This window comes from Dysidea avara, chromosome 5 (genome assembly GCF_963678975.1).
Source record: "Dysidea avara chromosome 5, odDysAvar1.4, whole genome shotgun sequence".
Classification (NCBI taxonomy): Eukaryota; Metazoa; Porifera; class Demospongiae; order Dictyoceratida; family Dysideidae; genus Dysidea; species Dysidea avara.
In genome coordinates, this window is record NC_089276.1 from 7,022,464 (window position 1) to 7,037,384 (window position 14,921).

At 38.2% G+C, this 14,921-nt stretch overlaps 1 protein-coding gene and 1 long non-coding RNA gene across 4 annotated transcripts in view; both read right to left on the reverse strand.

The window, feature by feature from the left end:
- Positions 1–3,213: 3,213 nt before the first annotated feature.
- Positions 3,214–3,834, reverse strand: LOC136255393 (uncharacterized). The gene is made up of 2 exons (XR_010700866.1): positions 3,597–3,834; positions 3,214–3,467 (listed from the first exon to the last, which is right to left on the reverse strand). It is a non-coding gene; the product is annotated as an uncharacterized lncRNA (long non-coding RNA).
- Positions 3,835–8,670: 4,836 nt separating this feature from the next.
- LOC136255349 (phosphatidylinositol phosphatase PTPRQ-like) overlaps positions 8,671–14,921 on the reverse strand; it is a 35,110-nt gene continuing 28,859 nt past the window's right edge. Inside the window, exons 5-13 of one of the 3 annotated variants that reach the window (XM_066048092.1) lie at positions 14,764–14,881; positions 14,419–14,661; positions 13,765–13,857; positions 13,315–13,626; positions 12,078–12,398; positions 11,476–11,796; positions 10,000–10,114; positions 9,844–9,946; positions 8,671–8,865 (exon numbers count right to left, since the gene is read on the reverse strand). In XM_066048092.1, the coding sequence (XP_065904164.1) occupies positions 8,839–8,865; positions 9,844–9,946; positions 10,000–10,114; positions 11,476–11,796; positions 12,078–12,398; positions 13,315–13,626; positions 13,765–13,857; positions 14,419–14,661; positions 14,764–14,881 (1,653 nt within the window). In that variant the 3' untranslated portion in view covers positions 8,671–8,838. The remainder of the gene's footprint in view (positions 8,866–9,843; positions 9,947–9,999; positions 10,115–11,475; positions 11,797–12,077; positions 12,399–13,314; positions 13,627–13,764; positions 13,858–14,418; positions 14,662–14,763; positions 14,882–14,921) is intronic. The other 2 variants (XM_066048091.1, XM_066048093.1) reach the window with 2 other exon arrangements.

The window sequence follows — 14,921 nt, forward strand, 5'->3', positions numbered from 1 at the left end:
GGTGGCGGCCAAGAAATGGCTGTGATGGTAGTATTGGTAGGTTAATGGCAAAAATTTTAATTACAACAATTCAAGTGAATTTGCATTGCCTCCTCCACTAGGATTCGGCACCAAATTCACTTGAATTGTCGTAATTAAAAATTTTGCCATTAACCTACCATCACAGCCATTTCTTGGCTGCCACCTTGGATTTCACATCTTTTTTCACCTTGGCCTTTTTGGGGGCTGCACTCTTTTTTACAGCTTGGCTGTTTTGGTTTAGATATCACTTCTTTTTGTATCGCAAGCCACAAAGCTGGCCATATGGCTTTGATGCTTCCTTTTAACTTGTTTTTTTTTTTCTTTACTGCAGGAATTGTGGAACAAAGGAAGCAATTGTGTGTATAGCTCTAAGCTTTTGAATATTTAACATTGAATGATGATTAACACATACTGTAGTTAATAAGGTGACTTTTTACATAACTGAACTGTAGCTGAAACTCTCAGAGTTTGTAGCTAAACTCTTTTCAGGGTGATTTGTTTCTAGCTAAACTCTCTACAGGATGATTTGTTTCTAGCTGAATTCTCTACAGGGTGATTTTTTTGCAGCTGAACTCTCTACATGGTGGTTTCTTTGTAGCTGAACTCTCTACAGGGTGATTTGTTTGTAACTGAACTCTCTACAAGATGATTTGTTTCTAGCTGATCTCTCTACAGGGTGACTTGTTTCTAGCTGATCTCTCTATAGGGTGACTTGTTTCTAGCTGATCTCTCTACATGGTGACATGTTTGTAGCTGAATTCTCTATAATATTATAGGGTTATCTGTTTGTAATTGAACTTTCTACAGGATGGTTTCTTTGTAGCTGATCTCTCTACAGGGTGACTTGCTTCTAGCTGATCTCTGGATGACTTGTTTCTAGCTGACCTCTCTACACGGTGACCTGTTTCTAGCTGAACTCTCTATAGGGTTTTCTGTTTGTAATTAAACACTCTTCAGGATGGTTTCTTTGTAGCTGATCTCTCTACAGGGTGACTTGTTTCTAGCTGGTTTCTCTACAGGGTGACCTGATCTCTGGATGACTTGTTTCTAGCTGACCTCTCTACACGGTGACCTGTTTCTAGCTGAACTCTCTATAGGGTTTTCTGTTTGTAATTAAACATTCTTCAGGATGGTTTCTTTGAAGCTGATCTCTCTACAGGATGACTTGTTTCTAGCTGATCTCTGGATGGCTTGTTTCTAGCTGATCTCTCTACACGGTGACTTGTTTCTAGCTGAACTCTCTATAGGGTTATCTGTTTGTAATTGAACTCTCTACAGGATGGATTCTTTGTAGCTGATCTCTCTACGGGGTGACTTGTTTCTAGCTGATCTCTTTACAGGGTGAACTTGTTTGTGGCTGAACTCTCTACAGATGATTTTTTTGCAGCTGAACTCTCCACATGGTGGTTTTTTTGTAGTTGAACTCTCTACAAGGTGATTTCTTCTACCTGATCTCTCTACAGGGTGATCTGTTTGTCTACAGGGTGATTTGTTTGTAGCTGAACTCTTTATATGATGGTTACTTTGCGTGTAGCTGGACTCTGTACAAGGTAACTTCTTCTAGCTGATCTCTCTACAGGGTGACTTGTTTGTAGCTGAACTATTTGCAGGGTGATCTCTTCATAGCTGAACTCTCTACAGGGTGATTTGTTTGCAGCTGAACTCTCTACATGGTGGTTTCTTTGTAACTGAACTGTCTATAACGTGATGTCTTGTAGCTGATCTCTCTACTGGATGACTTGTTTTTAGCTGATCTCTCTATAGAGTTATAACTTTCTTTATAGAGTTATAACATGTTTGTATAGCTGAACTCTTTACAGAGTGGTTTATTTTGATTGGTTTCTGAACTCTCCAGCTGCACGGTGACTTATTTGTACTACAGAGTGACTTGTTTGTGGCTGAACTCTCTACAGAGTGAATTACTTGTAGCTGAACATTGTATAAAGTAACTTATTTGTAGCTGATCTAGATGAACTCTCTACTGGGTAGCTTTTTTTGTAGCTGAACCCTCTATGCAGTGACTTGTTTGTAGCTGAATTCTCTACAGAGTGACTTGTTGTAGCTGAACTCTCTGCAGGGTAACTTGTTTATAGCTGAATTCTCTTTAGTGTGACTTATAATGTTCCGAATCTCTAAAGCAACATATTTGCGGCTGAACTCTCTACAGGCTGACTTGCTTGTAGCTGAATTGTCTATAAGATTAATTGTTTGTAGCTGAACTCCCTACAGAATAACTTGCAATGCCACTAATGGAGTAAGTTCTAAACGTAGCTGAATGCTCTATTAGGGTGACTGTTCTATTAGAGTATCTCGATCTCGCATATGCTACATGTAGTTGGCTTTGGAATCATAACTCAGTGGTTTGTAATCTGATTCTTCTGTACTACTGCAAGGACTTTCTATGATAATTATTCCAGCTACACACCGATTTTCAGCTCATTGCTCTAAGCGGTTTACCTGGTAGGCATGAAAACTAATAGCTTTTTTATTCATAAAAATCGATCGCGTAATTGTGACACAGGTTGGGTTTTGTGTCATATCTCGATGTATTCTACGGAACGGAATGATGGACTAAACTACGGAACGGAATGCTTTCTCAAATTGAAGCTTGCAGCTTACCATTGCTGTACAAGTTATCGGTGGCACTTCCAGCAGGTAATCAAACGCACCCCAAGAAAGATAAAACGAATTTAAGGGTGCTCGCGGCTATTTGAAGCCATACAACATGCATTTTTTGTATTGTTGCTAATACTCACATAATGTATAAAATGAATCCATATGCTACTTGCGTTGGAAGTGCTTCTCTTTCTCTTCAACACAAACCAAACAGAATTCTTCTAGCCTATACCATTTTATAACTATGCATAGTTCTTTATGAAGCGCTTAAATCGAAACTAGTCCTCCATTTTTCGCAGTAGCGCACTGGAAACCACGTTGAACAAACTTCAGCTTATAACTCACAACTCTATGTTTAGTATTAGTACACAGCGTACATAGAACTTAAGTTAGTACTAAAAGTGTGCTACACCATTCAAAACCTTATGTTCTCGGTGCCGTAACTCATGAAGCCATAACGCTACGGACAAAATCTAAACATAGACCTCTGGAGAATTTATCAGCGAATCTCCCTACAAACTTTGAAGCCTTCACGGGTATTACTCAAAAACTAGTTTTATTTTTAGTAAACATGTGTAAAGATTGCGTGCGCCCAACATTATTGATACAATAACCACACAAATTCCTATTGACCGCAATCACCAACTTTTCAAAATAACATGTCATAAACGCTGTTCTAAACACAAAAAGCTCTGTTTTCTCTTCTTCACACACAGGAACAGCTTCTTGCTCCGCCTGGAGTCTCCAAGTCGCTCTTGGATAGGTTACGCTAGGCACGCCATCATCATCAGCTTGTAACGCCTTGTGATTCCAGCTGGTAACATTGTCCCCTACATAAGCAGCTTACAATTACAATACTAACTACCAGCATACCCTATCACTCGAGAAAACAAGGCACGAACGCATGTTGCCTACAAGCGAAAAGTGCGTTCACACTTGTTGCCTTAAATAACACTTACTTTTAAATTAATTCATAACTGTTGATCCATCAGACAATCATTTGCTAACACTTCAGTGACGATTCTAAAGCGAAATAACATGCTATTCTTCGAGCTATTCTTCCTCGTGTTCTCTGGTGCAAAACATGTCCACTTAACACGGATACTACAAGTATGCGTAGTAATGCCAATTATGATGTAATAGCCGCATGTGGTTTCTGGGCTGGCACTTAAACGGCTTCAAATATCAGCGAGCACCCTTAAGGATCGATTGTGGGTTCTCGTTGGTTGTCATTAGTAACGAAGTACTAATTGTGGGAATAGCTGACTCAATGTGTTCATCTTCGCATGTACAGAGGCTCCAACCTTGGATCTCTTTTGGGAGTGAGACTTTTGAAGGTGAACAATGGAGATGCAGTCCTTCAGCCACACACATGCAATTCAACAAAGTTATGTTATAACCCGGCAGCACTTCAGGATGTCATGACATTATAATAGCATGGCCTCCTTGTGCTAGTTATATTTGAAAGTGTTTGCACATAGTTACACCATTGAGAAGTTGTGTATTACTAGCTTCTAGTGTAAAATATTAATAACTGCAAGGTGTGTGTGTGCTAGCTACTGTACATTACATTACGATTGCCCTGACAACCACGTGATCCGCTGCTTTAGTAATAATCTTCTGTGTCTATGAAATGTCTTGCCAGCTCAACAGCAGTGCCTAACTTCTAATCATGTCCACACAGGTTGTAACTATCTTGCAGCAACAAAATCCCGGGAATAAAAATAAACAGAATCACTGAACTTCACAATTTATATCCCACCTGGATTCCCAGTGAACTTTCAAAATTCCAGTACACTGCTTGCACACTCAGTCGTTGTCTAAAAGGAATCAGTCAACCGCCATTGAGAATTCCGACCGCCATTGAGGAATTCCGACCGCCATTGAGAACTCTTACCGCCAAACGAAAGTTTGAACAAGAGATCATATGATTGTTGAAGCATTAATTGTATAGATCACCTGGCGCACGCCGCAACCTTCTTAGCCTCATGAAGCCTTGAGTGAAGCAATCAGCGCTAGAAAATTCGAGGAGTGAGGATTACTTGGCGTGAGAATACAAATGTTGGGCGTGAGAGCGTGAGATTGAAGGCCAAATCGTGAGAGTTGGAGCCTCTACATGTATCGAGTAGGAAACTTAATGCATGACTTGTTTTTATTAGTATGTGAGTTGTTTTTGCTTACTTTGACTTTAGAATGCACAGTCTGGGGCCCAGCCTTTCTAATCGGCATAAATCAGTATGTAGCTACACTACAAAGGAAACAAGTATGGTGACAAGCTGAATCAACTCAGTCTAAGCAGAATCTAAAGGAATTTTGTGCAGTGTGTGAGGAGCAAACATTCAGATACCTCAAGGAGGCTATATTGTGTCATAGATAATAGACACCCCTACTATATGGGGTGTCTATTATCTATGATTGTGTGAACATCAATGATTCATTAACAGTGCAGTGGACAGAGTAGTGGACTAATGCCAGATATCTCAGCCTGAGTAGTGAGTTGAATCCAGGATGGGGTGTATTTTACAGAATGGAATGCTTTCTGAATCAAAACTTGCAGCTTGGCTAGCCACTATCATTGCTGAAATTGCATTTTATCAGTGGAGCCTCCAGGAAAATGGAATAGGATAATAATAAAATATTAATAGCTGTCTCATGCAGTGATTGTTCTACTACCTGATATATCAAGCAGGTCTCTTCAATTCATTTATTACATGACCAAGGCAAGTTTTGTTACTACAATACAGTAGCCAATTGGATGTCAGTTGTTTCTGGTGATCTTGACAAGATAAATAGTTTAGAAGACCACTCAATTTCTTCAGTTTCAGAGCATAATATCCACAGAGAAATTAACTAGAAAGTTACTGGTGACAGGGGTGATCATGACTTTATTCAGTTTAATAAACAGAATATATGGTTGATTGAGTGAGGTATCACTTTCAGAATGTTCAGACGACCAGCGATGAGATGCATGGATTCATCGAATTTTTTGTTGCGGTTGGAGACATTAAATATCCCAAAGCAAATTGACTGTATAATATATTAATTCACTTTCTTTATATTTTCTCAATTTTGAGCCTGTATACAATAATTAAATTTTTTTATTCAATAGAAATCCTAGAATAAGATGGGAGAGAAAATTATCTTTGTTTACCTATACTGTACAACTTCAAAGGAAAATGAAGAAAACATAGACACATCAATAAAATTACAATAAGGTGAATTACAGATTTAACTACTTAATATGAATTAGAGCCTTTAGATAATTATTGTTCCAAAGCAAAATTGTAGATGGAAAAAACAAAGACTGGTGAGATCTTGGTTAATTAATGACAGTGGTTGGAGATTAAAAGGGTGGTAACTTCTTAAATATGTTACAAAGTGGAGGTACAAATCAAAATGGGATATCAATTTCATTATGAAAAATTTGTATACATAAATACTGTATTCATTTGTCCTCCACTTTAATATGCTACAATAGTGTCAGTGCATTGGTAGTCTACCTTGAAATCTCAACTCTAGAGTACAAATACATGTGATCCCACTGTAACAAATACATGTGATCCTTCATGGACCAGCTGGATTGGGAAAATAGACGAACAAATTTAACCTGCTTTGTTTGAAGTGAAGCATGTGAAATGTTATACTTAAGAAATCCTAGGATTCTTGGTGGTATGTAATTAATGTGAGTGTTCCATTTCAGATACATTGAAATTACACACACATCTTGATCCAAATCACATTTTCCTGGTGGCTATGGGCATGCATAGAAGGCATATAATTGAGATTTGGTTGATCTTGTAGTTTTGGCATTTAGCCTGATTCAAGGCTAGCAGTCAGACACATCCTTGAATTTGTGTAACAGAAAAAATCAGCTCACTATTGAACACGGCATTAGTCCACTGCACCGGCTGTTAATAACTCCATGCATACACTTCAGTGATGTTTGCAGAATATAGCCTCCTTGCGGTCTGCCAAAATATTTGCTCCTCACACACTGCACAAAATTCTTCAAGTTTTAATTCAGCTGGCTCTTTACTGTTACCAGTGTCTTCCTGCTTGTTTTATTTGTACACTGACTTATGACTTGAAAAGCTGGCCCAGACTAAGTCAAAATAAGCAAAACAGCTCACATAAAGTGCCCTTCTCGATATATCCGTAGATGAACCATGGATGAACATCACTGATACAGCTCATCCCACAATTAATACTTCGTTATTAATGACAACCAACAAGAACCCACAATCGATCCTTTAATTCTTTTTATCTTATGTTTAATCATCCACTGGAGGTGCCACTGATAACTTGTAAGGGAAGTTTCAGCAATGGTAAGTTGCATGCTTCAATTTGAGAAAGTGTTCTGTTCTGTGGTTTAGTCCATCATTCTGTTCCGTAGAATAGACCCCACCTATCTCGATGGCCTTTAACTGGATTCTTTTCAAACCACAAAAAGGCACTCCTACGATAGTTACTCCATCTACATAGCAATGTTCAGCTCATTCCTTCAAGCGGTTTACCCTGTGGGCGTGACAGACCTTCGCCTTATTTTACGCAAATAATCGGTCATAACTCCGTGAATGTTTATCGGATTCGTACCAAACGTGGTACTGAGATTCGCCTTAATGAGCCGTTTTAGTGTGCCAAATTTCAGCCCGATGAGAGCACGAATTCATGTTTTATGGCGGATTTTTTCAAAGTGTGCGAAAAGAAGAAAAAAATGAAAAAAATCCCAAACTTTGGCCGCTCGTATCTCGGAAATGGCTGGAGTGATTTTCTTCAAATTTGGAATGTGGACTTCCCTACCTAGCCGGCACTTCTATAGCAACTTTAGTTTCAATCGGATAAGGAATCACGGAGCTACAAAGGTGTGAAAATCGCGTTTACTTTCTTCCTGTTAATATACTCACGGTGTGGCGCGCCGGATTCTTGAGCCGCACGACACACTACCGTGTCTTGATCCTGTAGAAGAGAAGGCATGATACTTTGTTTCAGATGAGTGAGCAATCATTGATATGAACATAAGAAATATAGTACACACACGCACACACATACTTGTGCACACAGACAGACAGGTACACATTAAAACTAACTACCTTTGACTTTGTCCACCAGTTTGCATTGAACTCTCTCGGTGTGTATTCCGGGTAGTCATTGGTTGCATGTGCCACCACTTGGTATTTGTTGAACATCTTAGCACCAGTATCCAGCCAATAATGGTGACATTTCACCTGTAGAATATCTTATTATTTATGTATAACCGGGTCACATACACCAATGTTAATGTGGCAAGCTAGGGCACGTATAAACAGTGCTATACCCAGCACTCAGAGCAGTGTGTGTGCCAGTGGAAATGATACGCATGCATCTACACAGACAAGGGAGTTTTAACTGTTGTCAGAAAATCAATACTGTTTATTAATATCGGACTTGCACAAAAAGCAATTGAACTATAGTATTAATATTGATTTGTTTATATTGTATATAAGTGTGAGATGTCTCTGAAGGTGACTTAGTCAAGAAAAGCAAGGCTATGCATGTCAAGGCCAGCACAATTAGTATAATAGTGACCAGATTTGCCTTTTCACACACAAAATTTGACCCATTTTGTGAACTTTGAAGCTTCATAATGTTTTAATTTTGGCAATTAATTGTCTGAAATTTTCCATGAGTATACTGTAGCTACAGTATCTGACTACATTTTGATACTAAGAACAAGGTAAATAAAAGTGTTACATCATTTTGCTTGCTGGTATGTAAAATGTGTGGAAAGGACCTTTTTGCAAATCCAGTCGATCAAGGCAATATGGCACAGACTAAAGGCCAGTGTTAGCTAAGTGCCAGTACATCGTACACACTATGTGTATACACAACATACTGAGCCATTGATGATCACAGTCTACAATATAATACTTCCCTGTAGTGTTAGCATTATAATTGCATGTATACGACATCACATTAATGGTACTAAAAGTTGGCAAATGCAATATAACAGCTGAGTGTATGGATGAATAGAACGATTATCAGAATTGCTTTTACAATAAGAAAATTAATACAAGCAACAACAGCAAAGTATAATACAACTACCAATTACATCATAAATTATAAACGTGTGTGTATGTGTGTACATGATTAGTTTTAAGCACAGCTACAGCAAACAGAAGACAATTTTGCATTTTTTTTGCATTTGTTGTTAGACATTATCCTTTATAGGGTATCACTGGTTTCATCTTCCTGTAGTAATGAACACAATATGACATAATGACAGATGTAGCTATCTACGTATATGCATGTGTATGTATACTAAAAAATGAAACGCAGGAGGCCAATCATCTACACCTGCATGCATTATGGGCTGCATACCAGTGGACATTATTTTCCTTCATATTTTCCTTGCAGGGACTAGTATAGCTGCAGCTAGATGACTTTCCTTGTTTTACGTTTTTATATCTATGATCCCTAAAATTTCCTTATAATTTTTACTATTTAATTTATTATGATTCATTACTGGTGACCCGGCACTAAATAAAACATGGCGCCAGCCACACAATAAAAGTTAATTGCACAACTGAATGTATGCCAAACTATCAATTGCTGAAAAGTGAAATGGCCATTCTGCTTTGTTTCAGCTACGTATGTTTCACTTGTTAAACAGTATTGCAAGTGAAGGATGGTACGAGAAGTGCCTCTGAAATCAATTCAGTCACAGCGGAAACTGCAGACAATTCTCATGAGCACTGAAGCCATGACATGTCACCATAAATCAACACCTATGCAGTAGTTGAGAAAGAAATAGGACACAAAGGAGAATATACATAATTTTAGTTGCGGCTTGCAAAACAGCACTACTCAGGTCAAAAACTATGTTGAATAGTAAAAGATTGAAATCAAGGTAGCCTGTAGTCTTAACCACAGTCGAGTTGTGCATTGGCTGGAGGAATCATATTTAATTAGGCAGTCTTAACTTTTGAGTCTCTACATGTGTGTGCGTTCTTTTTTTTGGCTTTGTTTTGTACTTTGTGTTATTAGCTATCCTTGGGGTGAAGGAAAAGTGAGTCCGGTTTTTGGGTAATATAATGATTCTTTGAGCCAGAAAGCCCAAAATTCCATAATCCCTATTATACAGCACTATCGTACTGTATTATACCTGACACAAGAAGTGACACATTATAGAACAAAGGTTGATATATATACAAATCAAATTCTGAATACTTTATTCTCTTCATTGGAAATAACAGTGACATTGGGTGACTGTGACACCACAGGATTCATGGTGTAAGCTACTCCACTGTCAGATTCTTTTCTGCTACGGCTGCTGTAGAATTATTTTACATCTGATTCAACAATTTTAAAATCATCAGTACTTACCGGCAGTACCATATTAAAGCAGCCATTACAATTATTGTTATTATAATCACTGCAATGAAGTCAACAGCGATGGTCACCCCCACTGCTATAGCAGTTCTGTTGTCACCACGATCTTCTGAAGAAATAGTTAAATTACACAATTAAGCAGTATTAGCTATAGTAAAAGGGTACAAAGCTATTGAGGGTGGAAGTGGCTCCAGAGGATTGTGCTAAGATAGTTCTTTGTACTTAGAAAATCCTGGCTAAATTTAAAACCAAGGATTTCGCACTCAGATGCCAAACACTTGAGCAGTAGTTAGCAGTCACATGCTATTAGCTTACAAGGGAACCTGGTACAGTGATATGAGTACTGATACCACTAGATCATCAAGACTGGATGTCTTAAGGTGAGTCTCACATTTGGTTAACGTATTCATGAGGAGGAACTACAGTTTCAAAAGTGTTTACAGGGCAGATCCAGGGTTCGGAAAGGGGTGGTGAGGGAGGGGTGCACCAAGGTAATAGGTATATTATATTAAGCAAGGGGTCTGGGGGCTACGCTGAAGCTATTTCATATATCTCAGGACTAAAATTTTTGATGTAGAGCGGTTTTATGCATAAATATCTAAAATTATGATACTGCTATAAGTAAACTACATTGATCAAGAGTTGTATAGGGGTAAGTGACAGTCATGAGTAGTTCAGCTAGCTAAATATGAGCCTAAAGAATGGCATACACAAGACCATGTGCAAAATAGCAGGTTAAGTGTTCCCATGCATGAGATACTGCTGCATATGCTAGTTTTCATATTTAGCTGTGGAGGATTCTCAATAGTCAATGGTGTTATGTGTGGTGACTGCTCTATTAGAGTATTTTACTGACTGCTCAATTAGAGTATTTTGATCTTGTATTTTTCTTTCTTGAGGAGGGCACGTGCCCCCTGTGTCCCATCCCTCCTGGATCTGCCACTGCCATTTTGCGAACTAAATTGAAATAATTTGCATATTTAAAAACAATAGGCTATGAAACAAGGCAACAAAATTTGGGAGTCAAGGTAGCGCGTTATTATTATTAACGCTTTACAGTGACCAGCACCGAAGGTATGACTGCAACATGTGCTGCAGCCTTAGGATTACCTAACCTAATTTCAAGGACTTAGACTTAATGACTTGACTTAGTGACTGATAAGGTGTAACAGAAAAGGGGCCAAAGTAAGGAAAAAAATCCCTCCAGCCCCAGGATTCGAACTGCAGGTCACCCAATGTCTAGTAGGGGCCACACTCAGTCTTTATTATTTTCATCTACCTCCCACATTGTGCTAAACTATACAGGAAACGAACTCTTCTCTTTCTAACATTGTACTGTAGCTACCATTGCAGGAACACAAGCTCCCTTGCTAAAGTATTTGATGTGTTCCTGGTTAATGTATTAAGTCCCACTCTAAACCATGCACTGTGTCATATTTTGTATTGGCAGAACAATAACAGCAAATTTACCAGATGAGTTCGTTCTTGCAATTATCTCTTTTTCTATAGGAGCATTGCTAACTCCTTCTCCTCTCACTGACATGTGAATAGAATAATTTGTGAAGGTGTTTAGTCCAGACAGATTTAGGCTGAGTGTGTTTGTAGGTACATCAACTGCAACAAAACCATCATGTGATATGTTAGGTGACATTTGGATCATGGGTGGGTTTCTTCTATAATAGACAAGATACTGTGTTAATTGACTGTTGGGATACTTGGGATGATTCCAGCTGATGTAAATCCATTTTGTGGAAGATGCCACAGCAGTGAGGTCATGAACAGCTGTAGGCACTGTGAAATAATTTATCACATAATTATAAGCACTGTAATAGATCACGTCATACACAAAGACAATGAAGTGGAATCACTCTTTAAAAACCCTCGGTGTAAAGGACAGCGTACATCTAACCTCTCTATAAGGACAACTTCTGAGGTCTCTTCAAGACCTTTATGATTTTTCTGGACAAATTCTTTATATATAGCTGTAAAATAAGTTTGGTCCCATAGTGTGTCTGTTTCCACTATATTACTAAACAAATACTGACAATTAAACGTATTTTGTACAAATATACCTGCACTGGGAGTTTGATCCATAATTTCAACAGGTCCATTACTGATATTGTACTTCATATTAACAGTTGTGATGGTAATGGCATAGTTAGTATAGTAAAGAGCATTAGAGACATTGTAACTTCCTTGTCCTTGGTCCAACATGATACTAGATGAGCCATTATATAATGGTCCTATAGTATAAGCTGAAGAGAATGAGTAATACAAAATTTGATAATATGATCCATTATCTAGTGATGGAGGTGTCCAAGTGATAACATAGGATCCAATAGTATCATTGAATAGAGTGAACTCTGTCTGTAAATCTACAGTAAAACCAGGTGCTAAAATAGGAAAAAAGACAAACAGTTGTAAAATAATACCACACAAAACAGCCAAGCTGTGAAAAAAGGGTGTGACCTTCAATAGCCTGGTTGAAAAAAAATTGTGAAACCAAAGATTCACGAATGGTTGAAGCAAATTTAATCAAATTTGTTGTGTGTCCTGGTGGGCAGCTGTAATGCAAAAATGGTTGCTTTGGAAAAGAAACTATGGAGCTATGCAGGTGTGAAAATTGTGTTTTCATTCTTCCTATCTATATACACACGATGTGATGCTCCAGCTTTTTGGCCACACGACACACTACCATGCGTCTTGATATATGCATTAGCAATTATCAACCAAGTTTTGGGAATATAAGATTAAGAACGGTTTTACTACATATAGAAAAGCAGCAACATCTCTGCACAATGGCTCTAACATCTTGCAATTGCCTAGCTGATACTGCAACAACCACTTGACCATACATATTACACAGGTACACACAGACAGACAACACATGGCAAATTCACAAACCATATACTGTAGTCAGCTCAATTTAAGATTTTTTTCTGCTGGTGAGTACATTTATCACCAGGGACTACTGGATGGGTCAATATCCACAGTGCTTTTGACAATGCAGCATATACAGTGAGTATCTGTGTTTTGAAGGAGCCTATAACTAGTCACAAATACCATCCATGTGCATCTATCAAACATATGGTACCTGATGTTCATAAACTACCAAAATGGAAGGACATATGGTACACTTAGAACAGTATGAAATAGCATATGTAAACAAATACTTCATATGATCAGTAAAACAGAATTTTATAACTGTCATATGTGAATTGAACTTATTTATTGGAAAATATGGTGTACATAGTTTAGAGAATAAGCAACTGGCAACATTATCATTCACAATTAGAATACTAATCTTACCATCTTCATCAGTAGAGCTCATGGCAGTTACAGGATCTCCTAGACCTGCTCCAGTCCTTCCTCTCACCTCAACAGTGTAGTTAGTATTAATAGATAAATCATTAATAGTGTACCACAGTGTATCAGGACCAGTGATGTTCACTCTCATTACATTACTAACACAATCACCCACTGAGGTTGGGACATAACAGAGTTCATAACCAGAGAGGACACCTCGATCACATGATGGTCTATCCCAAGTGACCACCAGGGTAGTTGAGTTATGAGGCATCCCAGGATAGTTTACTGTAAGGTTATTGGGTGCCAGTGGAGCTGGGGAATTGGAAAAGTACATTATTGATCACACACAGTAATGTTTTTTAATCCAAGTAGGTAAGCAGTGCCCACATGCACAAACATATTCCTACCCCGCAATAGAATACAAGAGAAATACTACTACAATTTACTTACTATCTTCTCCAGTTAGGAAAGTGTTATTAAAAGCAGGACCTTCACCAACAGATGTGGAAGCAAATACTGAATAACTGTACACCCTATAGCCAACTGCAATAGATAAACAATATTTATCAGCATGTCACATACAGTGTTATACTAAACAACTCACAAGGTATGGTATGTACATGTGTAGCTCAGGTACAAATTATACTAAGCTATAATTGTTGGGTTCATTTTATTGATTACTATAGGAAATTCAAAAGGCTGAAGCCTGTATAACAACAAGGTGTCAGAATTTTGAAATTGGATTGCTGCAGTAAAAAAATCAGACCAGGTGGTGATTTGCTCCTCAGACAACCGTCAGTCTTGGCAAGTGCCTAAGGAGTCACACAGCTTGGGGTCATAATTTCCTTTGCAGCCAGCCTATCCAACATCACAAGAGTTATCTATTAATATTACTATCCCACTATAAATGTAATCAAGGCCCGTAAAGCAGGTATCCATGATCTTGATATGAATGCTCATGAAACATTGGTCTCTATGTAATGACATGCCACTACATTTGAATTATACATTTCTAAAAGAATTGCACTCCTGCTAGTATATAAGTACACTGTTGAAATGGACAAAGACAGGACTCCCTCAATTATATGTTTTAATACCACTAACCCAATTTGTCTAATATATTCATAGTAGGGGCTTCACTGGTTCCACTAAAGTTAGCAAAGTTATTCATCACTTCAGAATCTGATGGATCATCCCCACAACCACCATCAAGTATCAGTTGAAACTCAACACGATAGTAACGAATGAATCCATTAGGATCTGATGGAGGGTCCCAGGATATCATCACAGCAATGGTATCATCAGTGACATTTGTGACTACTACATTCTGTACTGGATCACTGGGAACTAGAGCAGTATAGAACAAGTACATATAACATGGTGAGTAACACTGAGATGATATATGTTTGTAAAAACAATGGCAAAAGACACAAAGCTAAGCCTGTATACCCGATTCATCAGTCATAATTATGGTGGTAGCATTGACATCACTTTCTCCAACTTGATTGTTAGCTGTTACTATGAATATGTACAGCTCAAACTCATTCAGTCCAGTGATGTTAGGTTGCTGTAAAGAACACAGTCACTAACCACACTACAACATGCAT